The following is a 17,908-nucleotide window of genomic DNA, read 5'->3' as shown; positions in this document are numbered from 1 at the left end:
GTTGTTGGTTTATGTAAAGTTGATATTTTCTTCTTTTTATTGGTTTTAAATTCTCATGGTTTTTAAATTGGTGTATGTTGAATATGTTCTCTTCTTGAAGTGTATTCCAGTCTTTTTCTATATTACAAAGAGCTGAACTAGCAGCATCCTGACTGAGTTTAGAGACACAGGCCTGAGGACAAGGAGAGAGGGATGGAGGAGAAGATAAAGGAGGGAGGATGCTGTCTCCTCACGGAAGCCGCTGGACACCGAATCGAGGGTCCTTCGTATCACGGATCTCAATCTAAAATAGACAATAAAGAGGGAGAAAAAAGAGAAAATTATACAAAGAGCAGTTCATATACTTAATCAGAACTGACTATGAATAAAAAATAGTTCACCGAAAATGAAAATTTTGTCATCATTAATTTACCCTGATGTCCCTTCAAGACTGTATGAGTTCTTTAGATAAGAAAAAACATAAGAAAAGGTTTGATAAATATCTCCACACAATGGAAGCCCATGTCACAAATGTTTGGTTACCAACATTCTTCAAAATATCTTCTTTTGTGTTGCACAGATGAAAGTCAGTCATACAGGTTTAAAATAATTTGAAGGTGAGTAAATAATGACAGAACTGTCATTTTTGGTGAACAATTTTTTGGTGATTTTTCAGACAAACCTATATAAAAATATAAAAGGATTCATCAAATTAATTTGGGGTGAAATTATGCCTTATCCTTCCATAAGAAAAAAAATCAAGTTTGTTACTTACATGATACATAATTAAACAAACATTACTCTGGTAAAGATCACAACCCAACATAACAATTAAAACCTCTGAATTACTACAGCATAAAAGTAATAAGCAGCTATCAGTCAGAACTACATTCAGTAATCGATATGCATTTTTGTTTTTTGCCATATTAATTTTTTGTTTTTCCAGTTGTCTGGGGACATTGAAGCAGGAGGAATCAAGGGACAGATAACAGGAGTAGTATAGCATAGCCTGGATCAGCACAGATTGACAAAGGAAGGGAAAGGTTTCATTCAGACAAATAACACATCCTCCTACCTCCTAACCCACTTTGGTCCCTGTTTAGTGTCTGGATTTGAAGAACATGTGAAACCCAGCTATCAAACCATAACCAAAGAGAGACTAAATTGTTTTGAATAAACAATACATCTATAGCTTATAGACATATATGTCTGTGAATGTGGTACAATTACAGTCTATGCTACTTAAGAACTAATTAAGAATCCTTCTTTGTCTCATGAGAAATATTTGACCCTACATACGTTTTTGCAAAACAAAAATGTTACAATACTGCAGGTAGACAGGTTCTAGTTGAACTGACCACTAGTGGCCACTAAGCACTATGATTTGTACTTCCATTTAGACAAATGAAGATTAGAGGGAGAGATTTTAGTAAATAGCAGCTTATGGTGTTCATCTCACAAATCTGTCACAGAGCCCCATAACCATTGGAATATAATGCATGTGTTGTATGAAAATGAGCAGCCTGAGGAGAAAATATTTTGTTGTAGACTATATTTTAGAGCTAATTTTTCTTTTTGCACCTCTATGGGTGGAGCATTAATCAATCTCAGGGAACATGCAAAATAATAGAATGTACCTTGCATTGCAACAAGTGCATTGTAAGTGGCTAAAATGCATGGAAAAATTTCTGCAGCCCTTTAAGGATTAATTTGGGTTTTAAAATTAAATTTAGTTTTTAATACTGTAGAACCTTATTTAATTACAGTTTTATTCTTTTACTTTAGCCACATCTATATTGGAGAAAATCAATTTTACAGTAAACAAAAAAACAGCATATGCTTGTTAGGTATGTTTTGAAGCATGGCTGCTAGTTTGAGCTGTTTAAGATGGTCTTTAGCTGGTCATGAGCTGGTTTAAGCTTGTCAAGTGCTGGTCCTAATCTGGTCCTGAGCAGGAACTAGTTGCTTAGGACAATTTTAGGACCAGCACATGAAGGACTAGCTTAAACCAGCACACGACCAGCTAAGGACAATCTCAAACCAGCAGCCACGCTTCAAAACACACCTAACCAGCATATGCTGTTTTTTTCAACAGGGTTTAGCAAGAAATTGCAGCCAAATGCAGTTCTTTTCCATAGTACAATCTTCAAACAATATTGTTTAAAACAGGATTGCAAAATCTTCATGTTCTATCTTGCCAAAAGTTTGGAGGTGTGCGAAAACCTTCTGATATAGAGGTCAGTTTTCACATCATTAAAATATATTATAGAATCTTTCAAATTTAACAAAAACTTTGTGTAACGGGGCAAACGAGACGTGCGGATCCAAGTGCAAGCTTTTATTTATAAACATAGTCAATAAACAGGCAGGGTCAAACAACGGCAAAAAGATATGGTACGGGCAAGACACAGAGCAATCCTAGGGCTAGAGAGAGTCGACGATCGGCGAACAATATCCAACAGGGCAAGGCAGAGAGATAATCCAGGTATACGAGCAGTAGTCCAAGAGAGGTGCAAACAGAGTCCAAACGGCAAGGCAAAGGGGTAAATCCAGGAAACGCGGGCAAGAATCAAAACACTAGAAAAACAAACAAGGCAAGACTATGACAACAAAGTGGGTTCCGTATCACAGCTAAAACTAGGAGAGTTATAAATGCAGAACAATACTGGAACTAAACAGAAAAACACAGAATGGCTCGGTAAGGCAGCTAACACTAGGGGAGTGATAACTACAATACAATACTCGTCAGTGAGGAAGAGGAAGTCCATGGTTTATGTAGGGTGTGTGATCAGTGTAATCAGCTGTGTGTTGTCAGTGCAATAGAGGATGGGAATTGTAGTCTGAGGTGGCGTGCAACAGTTAGTGTGGTGCAAGAGTACATGTGGTGCGCGAGTGACCTCTGGTGGTGAGTTAACGGAAGTTCGTAGACCAGATTCATGACAGTTTGGTAATGATAGGAGTGAACAAGCATATGGTGTGTACAGCTGGGATATTTGACCTACATAATGATATTAATCTCCAATCACTGTTGATCTTGACTGGTTTTGGGAAAGCACTAAACTGTTCAGTGAAGGAGGTAGGAAAGCAACAGAGTTTTCCCTTTCCAATCCTCTAGGAATATACATTTTCTGGTTCTGTCTTCATTAAATCACTGATCTTGAGCTCTTAGGCTGTCATTTTTAGCTTGCAGAACATCTAAATGAGTAAGTCCAGGGCTTTAACCTTAAATGGGGAGAGTTTTTTAAAGTATAGAAAAAGTCAAACAAATCTCACAAATAAGCAAGGCCAAACAAAATCCTTGGGCAGGATGACAGCAGGAAAAGGAAAGCCATCAGATATTTTGTGTAGTAAGAACGGGAAAACTGTAAGCAAACATAGAACAGTGTCCGTCTGGTCTGACAGTAGTTCAAACACTTGACTGCTTGGATGTATTCAAGGCTTTTGTAGTAATTCACACTGATTGCTCCATCCAGTCATAATTTCTCCAAAGTCAACTTAACAGCCAACAGTTTCTGATTTCCAATGTTATAGTTTCTGTATCCTGTGGACAGACAGAGATTCACTTTACTGTCCCTGTACAGTGTTGAAAGAGGACTGCTTGCAATTAACTGGACACCAGTATCTGGGAAAGTGAATTTGTATGGTCACCGAATACTCTCTGAGCAGAGCTATGCCAGACAACTAAGGGGGTGGGGGCACTGTGGTTCCAGACAAACCTTGGTAAAGCCCAGTACACACCAAGCCGACATCCAGAGTCATCCAGAGCAGTTTATGTTCGTCGGCTGAATAAGTTTTCTCAGTGTGTTCCACGCCATCGGCTGAACTTGGTCCTCGTTGTATTTCTTTCAGCCGATTTGACATGTTGAATCGACGTCGGAGCTCGTCCGTCAGTCGGGGCATCTGATCATTCTGATTGGCTGTTCAGCTGGTGAACCAGTGCGTGAGAAAAGCACAGAACGGACGTGCTACTTGGCCGTCGGGTGTCGGCGTCGGCTTAAGACGTTGGCAAACCCAAGTATAGTATGTTGAATCCATTTGAACACTCAGACAGGATGATAAACCCCAAGAGCGACACCACACAGATATACAAGGGCCACTGTTCTACAGAGTTTAGCTCTAACCCTAATTAAACATCCAAAGCAGCTTCAGACTCACTAGAATCTTCGAGGCAGGATGGGAGACGCCTGGATTAGACTGAGTTGTTTTTCCCATGACTCTATACACTGGCACAGGTAAAGAGGAACTATGAGGCAAAGATGTGCAAGAACCGATGATGAATATAATAAAAAGAAATTTACTTTCAGTGGTTACTGGAAAGGACAGCATTCCCTGGAGTGGTTGCCAAGGACAGGCCCCCAGCACTAATACTAGTACTACATATTTTATATTCCTCCCTCCCTTATCAGACACACCCAATTCAGGTCTCGCTTATGAGATGTTGAGCAGAAAGCAGTGTTGCTCACAGCAATAGAACTGCAACTACTGACAAGCATAGGCTTTTACTGGACATGCTGCTAAATAAAGACTCAGCTTACCAGGAACACAAACAAAGTCAATTAGAGTGTTGGATCTCATTCTTTATTTCCAACAACCGTCCATGCAGACTCCAATATGGTATAGCCCCATATTCAACTACCCTAGTGAAAGTGAAAATGTAGATATGCCATAGAAAGAACTGACGGCAAGGGGATGTGGATTTCTCACACAGCCACTCCCTAGCAGTAAGCTGCATAATGATGTTAGTGATCTTTGCCTTGTTGGATATAAAGTTAGAGGGTTGGAAAGTTGGAAGATGCAAACACCGGAAGAAGAATCAGCGGCAGCTATTAGGATAACCAGCATATGTGGGGGGTTCAAGACCTAATGAGAAAGAAGACAGGGCTTATACCAAGGTTACCCTGATCAAGCTTAAGGGGCTGGATTTGGGAAGGCTGAGACTTGTGTTTTTCCCGAAAGTGCACCTTGCTGACCCAGAGCTAGTCACCTTCAGATGATTCCATGCTAGCTAGATTGTTGTAATGGGATGTTTAAATGAGGAATCACTAGCAGATAGACAATTCACAGGCTTTAATGAAAAATTATCCAGAAAAAGGCAAACAGAAAGTCACTGGCAGATAAACAGAGCTGGCAATTGGTATCTGCTAGGCAGCAATGCAGGCAAACAAATGTGAACTCGGCAAGGAAAAAACAGTCAAAGAACAGAATAATTCGGGAACCGACAAGACATTACGACAAAGCACTCAACAGATAACCGAATAGGAATGCCAAGACATGTGAAACAAGACAGATATGGGTGATTCCACAGATGACAAATTGCCTGCAAGGCTGGGAGTCCATGTGGAAAAAGAAATGTATGTGACACTATAATTCCCCACACCCGGCCATTATTATTAGACTTCTTAATGCAGTGGTTTTCAACTCTGGTCCTGGGGATTCACTGCTCTGCGCATGCTGCATGACTTCCTTATCTAACACAGCTGATTCACATCATCGCTCATTAGGACAGAGCACAATGAATTGAACTGAGTGCCTCAGATAAAAGACATATAAAATGTGCAGTTTGGTGGGACACCAGGGGCCTTATTTTTTAAAATGTTGTGTAGAAACTCTCCTACATTTGATCTTACAATCATTTCCCAAATGTGTGTAAGTGTGATTCAAAGATCAATCGTATGCACAAAAACATACATATGCCCCTATTGCAGGTGTGAAATTTATAAATCGCAAATGATCTTGAAATTGTGTGGAGCTGAATGGTTTCAGATCTCCGCCTTGTAAATGCCACCTAATTAATGTCATTAACATAACAAGAGTTCAAATCCTTTCCTTGAGAATGGTGAGCAGCATACCTGCAGTACTCGGACACCGAGAACTGTGTATGTCTGCTTAGACCCTGACGTGACACTAAGCGCTTTTCCACGTGAAAGACCATTTTTATAAATCTGAATGTTGGCGTGGATTTTATTGTACAGACATTCTAAGATCAAATCTGTGCTTACGCACATATCCCAGAACTGAATTTGAGAACCACTTCCCTAATGAATGCTATATCTTTTTTCTATTCTGAAAGTCATGTCAAGTTGTTGTTGTTGTTTTTAGTGAATGACAAATATTGTATGACTACATCAAAGTATCCCACAAACATATACAGACATTTATTGGACTGGGCCTCTATGGAAGTTCACCGTCTTCTATGCTGTTTTAATAATAGCACTTTCTGATGACTCATGTTGAAGAATCAGCCAATTTAACAAAAATTAGATTACACACATGAGTCATAATAAATTATTGTGGGTTTTGGGAATGAATGGAATTTACAGTAATCTAAAGATGGATCACACAATAATTTGCCATATACAATGTATATGACATTTTTAACTCTGTGGCAATTTGTTAAACCTGCACCCCTTATTATAGACCTTTCTTAAATTTAGTATATCTAGGATTACCACAGGTCACATTTCTTAAACTAAAATTAACGCTCAGGATCAGTTTCTAATCAGTATTCTGATACGAGAAGCCAGGTGTAGATAACAGAAACTTTCTTTAAGATGCCTTTATTATGTCTGTGGGCCACATCATCTCAACTTTGTAACAAAAGATACAAGAATGAGTTTACAATAATTCCTTAGGCTGGAAGTATGAGGCTGTGCTTTAATTGGGAAAGGATCGTAGGACTCAGTGGAGTAACTAGGAATGTATAGGCATTAGTGCAAAACTATTTTATGGTATTCTCACCACTATCTGTTAATTTATTCTTAAAGGTTGCATTTTAAAATGAAACCTGGGGTAAATAATTATTTGATCACAATTATAATTAATTACAATTGATTAATAATTACTCCATTAAACCCTGGCAACTATCCCATGGCTTTCTTTCTTTCTTTAAATTGTGCAATTAAGCTTTATTGTACAATTTAGAATTAGAAAGATTAAAACAGTAAAATCATAAACTTGACCCTGGCCTGTTTCCATATGATATGCATAATCTAAAATAAAAATTTGAGGTAGCCACCATAGATGGGATACACAAGGTAAAATACAGATGCTCTGATGCATGTGTTACATTACGTTCATAATATTGAGACCAGTGGTGTAATTGGGGCCATATCCTTACTTTTTTCCAGGGCAGTTATAGTATACAATGACTTTTAATGATCAAGATTTGCTTATACCTTTGATTTACCCATTTGTTTTGCTGCTGAAGAAGTACACAAACAACTGTCATGTTATATTATACTGAAGGGGAAGTCGTGGCCTAATGGTTAGAGAGTCGGACTCGTAATCCAAAGGTTGCGGGTTCGAGTCTTGGGCCGGCAGGGATTGTAGGTGGGGGGAGTGAATGTCCAGCGCTCTCTCCACCCTCAATACCACGACTGAGGTGCCCTTGAGCAAGGCACCAAACCCCCAACTGCTCCCCGGGCGCCGCAGCATAAATGGCTGCCCACTGCTCCGGGTGTGTGTTCACGGTGTGTGTGTGTTCACTGCTGTGTGTGTGCACGATGGATGGGTTAAATGCAGAGCACGAATTCCGAGTATGGGTCACCATACTTGGCTGAATGTCACTTCACTCACTCACTCACTCACTTCTAGGGGTGTAATGGTTTATCAGGGCATGATAATTCACAAAAACAAAACACTGTCCATCTTAGAAATTATTAAATTAATCATTTGTTTTAGTCTCTTACATCATCTAAATGAACCCTGCTTTCCATTGTCTGGGGCATCATTTTCATAAATTCTTAAGCATTTTACGATTTGGTGAACTGGTTGCAAATTCGTATGAATGTAATGTCATCTCATTTAAATATTTTTGTGCAATCTGCTCCCTGATAGGTTTAGGGGAGAACACTCATGGTGACGTTTTCCCTACAAAAACAAGATCATGCAAATTCATATACAATTGCACACTCTTACATACTTAAGAATTCACATGATGTGGGGTTGACCATTGACAGGACAGAAACTGCACTTATTTTATATATATTAAGCATGTCTCACCGTCTCACTCTTGTTTGGTAGTAATCAATCAATCAAAATGAATTTCAAAACAAACTTCCTAGTTAAACAGGGCATATTTTAACATTTTAGTTTGTGCAAAATCGTCCCAGTACTTTAGTACTGTACTTTTAGTTCTGGAACTAAAGCGGTGCAAAAGGGGCTAAAGAGGCTTATGATCAATTAGTTCCAAAAAGAAATACAAAACCTGTCCTAATTGAAAGAAAGCAAGTTGACAAAAATATTGAATTCAAGATTCGGTGATAGTGAGATTTATTAGCTATTCTTTAGGCCAGTAATTTTTAACTGGGAAAACCATAAGTGTAACAAGGTGGGGGAAAATATCCCCCCCAAAATACAAAAAATTATCCCAAGATTTTTGGGAAGTTAACAGGATTCATCAAATCCAGTAGACTATATTCGAAGAAGAGAAACAACTGAAAAACTAGTTGTTCAGTTTGGCTTCGTACACACTATGCAGATTCTCTGTAAATGCTGTTGTCACTACTTGAATTTTTTGTACAGAATTGGATAAAAACACTCAGAAGAGGAGTGTGTACATGGCCAGTAGTGTTCTTTTCAGTGACAAATGCTATGTATTTTCAATTAAAAACCAAGTGATATTAAACACTGAATATTATGTGTTTTTTTTTTTTCAATCTTTACACCTCTAGTATTAAATGTTGACTTAAAGGGACTGCATGATAGTAAATCTTTTAGGACTATACCACTGATCGGAAGCTTTTTTCAGATCCTTTCAATAACAGAGTAGGATTGAATGTGTATGTAAAACAATGTGAAAGGGCTTGGTTGTTGTGGGCCCAACTGACTACTCTACCTGAACTGGAAATAGTTACGCCACTGCCAAGGAAATTACACACAAAAAGACACAACAAGGGAGTGTTAAACACCATTACTTCATTAGCATTAGAGCCGACAGGATCAGAAAATATTCCAAGTGTGAAGCTCCTTGGTAATATCAGATTAGAGATACATGCTATGATTGCATGCATAGTATTTTTAGGGAGTGATAAGAAACGGTGAAGTTAAACTGTACTGAAGTTAAGAGCTTACTCCATCCACTCGAAGAGAAGACCCTACACGTAGAGGTTGCTGTGGAGGAAAACTGCTGTTAATAACATTCTGATAACACTGCAACTGTTCATACACATTTTACTGTATGCACCAATGTACCAACTATGCCTAGTATAGAGTTGTTAACTGTACATAGAATAGTTTTTTTTTTTTGAATGCCTCTTTCTCCAAATTTATTGTATAGAAAAATCCAACTTTAATTAGCATGGAAAACATTTGCTCAGCTCTTTTATCAGAGTTCAGTTTAAAATGTTTTGTAATAAATTGTCTTGCACATGGTAGGCTATATTCATGTAGTCAAATAGCAGGCCAGATATTTGCTTTAACACATGCACTTTATCATGCAGTATTTTACCTGCTTTGAATAATAAATGTCTTGTTATGTTTTGCCTTTTTAATGTCTACCCATGAATGACATTTATAAATAAGTATATGTCTGCAAAAATGGGGATTTTATGAAGTAAGCTAATTGCTAACAATGACAACAGAAAATACGTATAGTCAGGGAGATACTACAAGACTAATGTTTTTGCCACAACAACTTTACACGACCACACAAGCACAAAAGTCACAGCAGCGGAGCGACTTACCCTGGATACTGCCAAATCTGTGAAGACAGAATAGAGGTGATTGTTTAGTAAGGTGTGTGCTGTGTAAAGAGTTAGCATTATTTACCAGTTTTAATACTGGATTTCCCCCCAAAGCCTTCAAAAGAAGAATACAAAGACAGTGGAAATCTATATCAATGTATCAGTGATTGTACCCATTGGTTGTTGCCTAGCACTAAGTTCTGTGTTCTTGATTTTGCTGTCCTGCTCCTCATTCTTGTCATGCTAACTGCAATCAACAAACCTGTTCATTCATTATCAAGTGCAGTCCAAATAACTGTCACTATCATTTGTATTGTCCTGGTGTTATATTGGTTAATTGTATGCAAGTGCAGGTAGTTTTGTTCTGAGTTTAGAACTCCTGCATTAGCCTTTAGTAAACCAGTGATACAGATTTTTTATGGAACATATTACTGAGCCCATCAAAGCAGACCTTCAATGGTTAAATTGAGCCTAGACAATTTAGGTTGGAGTTCCACAACAATTGATGCAAAGCCAGTGGAAAATGGAAGTTTGTTTATCAGTCCATTGCATTTTGTATTTGCTTGCTCCATTTCAGATTAATCCACTGCATATATTCTGGCTCCAAATAGCAAGCACACTCCCTCAAAAATGCCTTATAGTTCATTATAAGAATTATCCTCATATGATCAGTGGTGGACAACCATCAAGCAACACAGCTCTCAGGTGCATAGTCCACATCTCTATCACACATAAATGGACTGCTCTCCATTGTGATAACACAAAATAAAAATAAATACACTGCCATTCCTGTATATACTGACATTTCCAATGCTTTGAAAGCTGCTAATGTTTGTAATATCCAATTGTAATCTCATTTCCACTGGCTATCCTGGGTAATGTTAAGATTCTGTGTCCTGCACCGTGGGCATGTCTTACTCTGGTCATAATGTTAATGGTATGTTCACAGGTGGATCTCACTTTAATACACCTTTCTAACATCAGACCAACAGAATGCATGTAGTGGAACCTGTCAAAGAATGAATTTTAATGAATGAGATTTAATGAAAGTTTTATTTTGGGGGGTCAAATAAGATGGTGGAGTACAGTAGAGCGAATTAAAAGCAGAGAGAACACATGGAAGGTGGGGGAGATTTGGTAACCTCCCACAAGGTTTGTATTGATTTTTCAGAACCAATGCCCCATATATCACAGATGCTGTGCACACAAACTCACACATTTTCCTTCTTTCTGTCGTCATCGCTTATGTACCTTCTTTCCAAATTAATTAGCAGAGTGCAAGGTTGATGGAGAACATGTATGTGCCATGACAGCTGTGGAGTGCCAAGCTGCTGGAAAGAAAGCAGCAGATCCTCTTATCTTTCTGGAATCTGACATGCAACCATGACAACTTCCCCAGTTGATTTGGAATGCTATAAAGAAATTGGGGGTGTTTTCTTCAGATTTTTCTCTCTTTTTTTCTTGCCAATTATTGATTGTTGTAAAAGCATTCACAGGATGAGGAAACGTGGAAAGGTCTAATTTAAGATATCAAATATTTATGAGCATACTATATACCTCCGTATGCACTCAGCAGACTGGTATTTACACCTGGCCACTTCATGCATCTTTGATTGTTCGGAATGCTTTCCAATTGAGCTTTTAGTATTAATGCTTGGCTACATAAATGTGTGGCCACAAAACAGACCCTTCTTGCGCTAATGCAGCTAAAAGTAGTTAATTTCCGTTGTAATAATAACACTCTCTTCTGTCCATATGGCAGTAAATGTTTGAGATTTGCGGTTGCTACATCCATCTCACCCGTCATTGCTTACTCATGTGTGGATTATAGGGCTACCAATCTTCCGTATGCCGACATACTCAAGGTCGGAAGGAGTAAACTTGCATATGTTGCATGAACAAGCAGATGCTTTTTCATTTGAAAGAGTTACATCTGAAATACACCCTGAGGACTGGATTGCAGTGCATCTTGAATGTGTATTGGAAGACACTTACACTTGGTCTTTTAATGATTGAATAGTTATGATGGCCAAGTGTAAATATCCCCAGTCACTCAAGCGTACTCACTCATCATATCCATCACCAAAACAGATCTAACAAAATGATGGCATCCCAAAAAAATCCACAGCAACACTGCGACTGTTTTGTCATATCAAACAATACCCAGTTCATTAATTGATTAAAAATCTGTAGGCCACCTCTCACCTTTATTTTCAGCCTTGATTTCATCGTGCATAAAGTCGTTCTGGCGGTTTCCGAGGACAAAAGCAAGAAAGGACAGGATGAGAGCATCTAGGATGCCGATGATTGCCAGTATGTAAGCCCAGCGCACTGAACAGTTTCCCAGTGTGTACTTTCCTGTCTCCTCTCCGCACATATCCCGGATGACCTCTGCATCCCAGCCATCTGGGAAAATCAAACAGCCCAGCACCAGGCACACAGCTGCCAAGAGACAAAAGTTGAGAAACTGAGACAAAGGATTGTATCACCAAAAAAAAAAATAAATAAATAAAATAAAATTAATTAATTAATTAAAAAGACACAGTGGTCAGAGTAGATGTGTAAATGTGTGTAACACAAACACTAGTTACATATAAATTAAGACAAATGAATAATCTAACCATAAATCTAAACAGTACCATACAGAAAAGTTGGTCACCTTTTATTTTACAGTGCTCATGTTGCTGTACATCTACACAGCAGTAAGTAATAAGAAACTTAAAAAATACTGTGCTATTTACATTTATTCATTTTTAGCTGACGCTTTTATCCAAAGCGACTTACAATTGCTATATATGTCAGAGGTCGCACGCCTCTGGAGCAACTAGGGGTTAAGTGTCTTGCTCAGGGACACATTGGTGTCTCACAGTGGATTCGAACCCGGGTCTCTCACACCAAAAGCATGTATCTTATCCACTGCGCCATCACCACCCCAGATTATGAATTCAGTTTTTGTTACATATTTACATTTTTACTGTGTAATTATTTTGTGCAGTTGTTTGTACGTCATACTTCGTATTACTACTAATTAATAATAGTACACTAAACACAGGCAGAGCAAAATAACGTGTTACAAGGTTCTCGTAGAACTGTATCTGCTAGATGGAGAGTGAGAGAAAAAGAATATAAACAGCGTCTATATATATATATATATATATATTTTTTTTTTGCTGACAATCTTTTTTAGTCCCAAAGAGCAGAACAAAGTGGAAAACCACTGACATGGCATAAGGTCCACTTTAAAGCCTCCCTATATAATTAGGAAGGCATTAATGTTATACCTGTAAGAAACAACCTAAAAACAGATGTGCAAAATTTCATCAACGCTTTTCTCATTTTTTAAGGGTGAGGTAAGTTATAGTAACAAATTGGAATATATTTAAATTTTAAAACTAAGGTGAGAGATAAAAATTATTTATTTATTATTTTTTTTATGAATTTTTCTTTACTTCTAATCTCTCACCTTAGTTAGATTTCCAGACAAACAAGTGCTACCCTGTGGACTGCCTGTATATCACACAACCAGTGCTTTTTTGGTCATGCTCCCCTTCGTAACATTTTTGCATAAGGGAAAACATGGACATCATTTATATTCATATATTAACCTTTTTCCAAAGTGAATTCAAAAGAGAAATTTAATATATATGAGCTAACAATATTAACATTTTTAAAAATAAAAAATCTGTCATCAGAATCAGAATCATTTCTGATAAGAATCATTCTAATTGTAAAAATAGATATAATTAATTGTAAAAATAGATATAATTATATACATACCATTTGTTTTTGTAATACATTGTTCTATTATTTTTAGATAATATAAATATAAAATAATATAAAAACACATATGAAAATAAATGACTAAATAAATTCATTTAGATTCTAAAATTCACTTGGAAATTAATTTTTGTAATTGTTAAAAACAAACAAACATAACAAAAAATAACAAAAGTAATTTACCAAGGCAGTTATTCATTCCACCTACTTCACCTATTCCAGACCTCTGAACCTTTTCTCCATTAATTTTTTTTGTATACATATTTTTTGTTTTAGCACCCGGCACATAAGATTACTGGTCCGCTGGAAGAAGTCCCAGTGCTCTCACAACATTTCACCCCTGGAACTAGTTATGGAAAGAGCCCTTTCATGTTGTTTTCCATTTCCATTCAATCATACTCGTGATTAGAAGACCTCAAAAAAGTCTCTCTATTACATACAACTTCATGAAGTACCATGCGTATCATATTTTTCCTACCCTCCATATCTACCTTTAGTTCTCATTGTATATTCATTGTATAATTTCTGCATATTCAAATTTGGCACAACAACAATGCAGACGATGACCAATTATGCACAGTTTTTACTCCTCCTTTTTCCTTATATGGTGATGAGTGTGATGCATTTCCACTGGAATGGAAAATTTGTGTGTGTATTGTAAACTGAACAGGCAGAGCAGAGAGGAAGAATTTCTATAAATAATCACTTAAATTGTTTCGCCTGTTCTTCACACAAAAGAATATCACAGCTTCGCAATGCAGAACACAAAGTGCCGGGGATTCATGGTAAAACTGAATTCATGGTAGAATTAATTTATCCCAAAAATTTGCTTCTTGAGCCCTATGGTTTTGTGAAATTTATTCAAAGATAATTTAAGAAGAGACAACAAAGACACTGAACTTCAAGCCTGTTAACACAAAATTATAGTGTTCTTACAAAGATTTATTTTTGTAAGCTGTGGGGGTGTTAGTGCTTTTGCACTGGGGCCCATTCAATCCTAGTCACACCATTGTTACAAAAGTTGCTTTAATGCGTCTAAATACACTAGAATTCCCAGGTTGTTCCCAAAATATGGGTTTGTACAGAGGAAGAGCAAGAATCCAGGATTATTTTGGTGACTGGGCACTTTGGCAACTATTTTTAGAAGATGGCAAAGGTTTTAACTGGTGCCAGATTCATTTTTGTTAATTAATCTGTACTAGTTTACATGCATTGAGAATATCTTAATAATGCTAGCTTTTTAGCAAAATGGGCTTTATGTATTATGTTCTCAATTAATTAATTGTTTTATGCGTTAAAAATGTAATTTAATGTTAACTTAATGTCAATAAATGTAATTTTATAACTAAATTAAACTGACAAATTGTATCAGTGGCAGTAATTTTATGGGATAGATCATGTAGAAATAGATTCTTGAAATGCAGGTTAAGTTTTAGTGTGCCTCTACGATTTTTACTGTGCCCTTCAGGCCACTCCATTCAAATTTTCCTGGAGGTTCTACTGTTTCTATTTCTATCTGATGTCATAAAGATGAATACATCAGTGCAAGACTGCCTGCACAGGAACAGATCGATAACTACTTCTTCATCTTCGCCTCTTTGGCCCACTGCCGTATATTAGTGATATGGACAGACAGGAAAGATATTACCCAATCACAGCATTTACACTGAAGTCTTAAAGTAGACTAAACCTCTAATTAAAGTCTCTGGACTATAGCGATCATAATGATCCATTTTTTTGTTTTGTTTTAACATTAAGTCAAATATTTCAAATACTTTCAAAATTTTGTTCATCAACTACAAGAAACAGGACTTTTGGAACAATGTGCTCTGCATATATAAATCTAGAATGTATCTAGATCTATCTAGATGTCTTACCACAGTTACACATGTCATGTCTAACATAAACCAAACACTGCATTTGAGGAAAAAAACTCATATTAACGTTAGCTGTGAAACAAGGTGGTGAGACTGTTATATAGGGGTGTTTTGCTAATAAACCTGCCAGATCATAACGTCAAATGTAAATACGAAGCCATCTGTAAAAATATCTGAACAATGACCAGATCTTTCAACATGACACTGACCTAAAACATCTGATTTCATACCAATTTGACATGGTACGTGAAAAGTCTGTAATCTTTGTTTTTTTTGTAATTGCCTAGTTAAAATGCACCATATTCATGTCATGAGTCCGGGCCCGGCAGTTCTTCCCGTCTCCACCAGAGGTCACCATCTCCCTTCCTCCACATACACTCATCTCCCGTAACCACATACACCTGTCACATTACATAGACCTGTCACACTCATTACACCCGCAGCTGTTCCCCATTGCCACGGACTATATAGTCTCCCCTCTCCCACCGCTCTGCCTGGGTTCATTATTTGTTATCTGATGTGTTTTGTATTTCTAGTGTTGGCTCTGGTCTGGGATACATGCACTTTGTTGCCGTTTGTATCCCAGTCCTTTTTTGTGCCGTGTTGGCCTTTTTGTTTATTATTAAAAGCACCTCACCTGCATCTGGACCCTGACTACGTCTTTTCACGGCGCTTCCTTCGCCGTTCCGTGACAGAATGAACCCAGCAAGCATGGGTCCAGCAGGGAGGTGGTCGGCTATGGATAAAACCTGCCTCATGGTCTTTTACGGAGGCCTGGCCGAGCCCTTCAAGTCCCTCGTGCCATACTGGGACCCCGAGGAGTCGCTGGAGCACTACATCGACCTAGCTCTGCAGGTGAGAGGCTCAGCCTTCAGGATGGAGTTAGCTGCGGAGCCCGTTCACAGTTCTCCCGAGGCGGCGATCCGGGGGGCGGCAGAGGCATCGGCGGCCACTTGGCACACACACACACATTGGGTGCTTCTCAATTCGTATTTGTGCATCCTCGTTTCCTTTATTTGCTTCCTTTCCTCGCATCTTAGCTCCACCCCTTCAGGATGCACGGAAAAGATGCGAGGATGGTGGAATTGAATCAAGTGAAATGATATCCTCGCTCCCTTTAGCGTCACTTCAGAGCGTCATCAGCTGCGCAAAATGGATGTGCCCTTATGTTTTTAAAGTTTGTTTTTTAAGACATTCAATATAAATATTAATAAAGCAAGATGCCCTGTTGAAATATATGACCTGTATGGTTTATTTAAATTGCAAAGGTAAAATATAAATTAAAATGATTACAACAGATGAGAAGGGGGAGGAGAATGTACACGTGCGTCAGGTTTTTCGATGAAAAAGACTTCCGCATAGGATACACCTGTGTATCCTCGCTCATAGCTCCTCTGGCAGGCTCCTCACTCCTCGTGGTACAATTAGGGAATTGAGATGTCCTTCAAGATGGCTGAGCTCGATTGGTTTCCGGGTCATAGGATGGAGGAGCGAGGAGGGATATTGAGAAGCACCCCTACTCATCGCTGATGATTGCTTAGCCTGTAACATTCTCCTGTGTTTTCTTGCCCTGCCTTGTCATTGTGTTTTGATCCTTGGACAGTTTACTTGTTTCTGATATATTTCTGCCTACCCTGACCTTAGCCTTTTGTGATTTACTCTTTTGGATTGTCTTGGATGTACTGTTTTTGACCCTGCCCATCTGATTACGCTCTTTAATAAAAGCTTTGCATTTGGATCCCCCCCCTTCGTTGTCACGTCTCCTTCGTTACATATTATAACCCTTTGGCTGAACTTGCAAGGACAGTGGTTATACATGATGGGAACATGTTAAAGCAAACTTGAGTAAAAATAAACTAAAATTAGACATGTCCAAAACTTGATTCAATCGTGTCCAAATAACATGATTCAATCACATGTTCCACTGTCCATGACTGAAACATATTCAATAAGTTTGTTTGTAGTATTTGTTGTTATTGTAATTATATTTAAATATTACGTAACACATTATCTACATCTGTTTGTCAGTGAGTGTTAAGTGGTGACAACATATTTTTTATTTCCGTAAATCAAAGATGGTCTGTAGTGGACATAGCTCGATTGGTTTGAGCCAGCAAATGTATAAATATAAAGGACTTCTAATACACAGCAGTTAAAAGAATTCTTGCAATTGTAATGGCCATTTAGTTGATGTAAGAGACTGATTTTACTTTATACTACAAACTATACTACATATTTTTACTTGAGCCAGCAAATGTATAAATATAAAGGACTTCTAATACACAGCAGTTAAAAGAATTCTTGCAATTGTAATGGCCATTTAGTTGATGTAAGAGACTGATTTTACTTTATACTACAAACTATACTACATCTTTTTACTTTATACTACAAACAGTTATTAGCCAAAGAGGGTATAACAATACCAGCTCTTAGGAGTGCATGTAGGACAACTGAATTTGTGTACTGTAGATAAATTTGCTGAAAAAAGATTTTAAAGTCAAATAATTTGTTATTAAATTACATTTATGTTCAGTCATCGATACTGTCCAAATTAAGTTTCAGTTTCAATATGCATACAAATGTTTAGATTTT

At 37.7% G+C, this 17,908-nt stretch overlaps 1 protein-coding gene across 1 annotated transcript in view; it reads right to left on the bottom strand.

Annotated features, from left to right (window-relative positions):
• Window positions 1-229: 229 nt before the first annotated feature.
• Window positions 230-17,908, bottom strand: part of LOC306878803 (LHFPL tetraspan subfamily member 3 protein-like) — a gene marked incomplete at both ends in the record, with an annotated part of 55,528 nt that continues 37,849 nt past the window's right edge. Inside the window, 4 exons of the mRNA XM_079431339.1 lie at window positions 230-283; window positions 9,052-9,090; window positions 9,663-9,679; window positions 11,868-12,104. Of these exons, the coding sequence (XP_079287465.1) occupies window positions 230-283; window positions 9,052-9,090; window positions 9,663-9,679; window positions 11,868-12,104 (347 nt within the window). The remainder of the gene's footprint in view (window positions 284-9,051; window positions 9,091-9,662; window positions 9,680-11,867; window positions 12,105-17,908) is intronic.

Source organism: Barbus barbus (assembly GCF_936440315.1).
Source record: "Barbus barbus genome assembly, chromosome: 13".
In the NCBI taxonomy this organism is placed as follows: Eukaryota; Metazoa; Chordata; class Actinopteri; order Cypriniformes; family Cyprinidae; genus Barbus; species Barbus barbus.
This window is presented reverse-complemented; position numbering and strand designations above follow the sequence as displayed.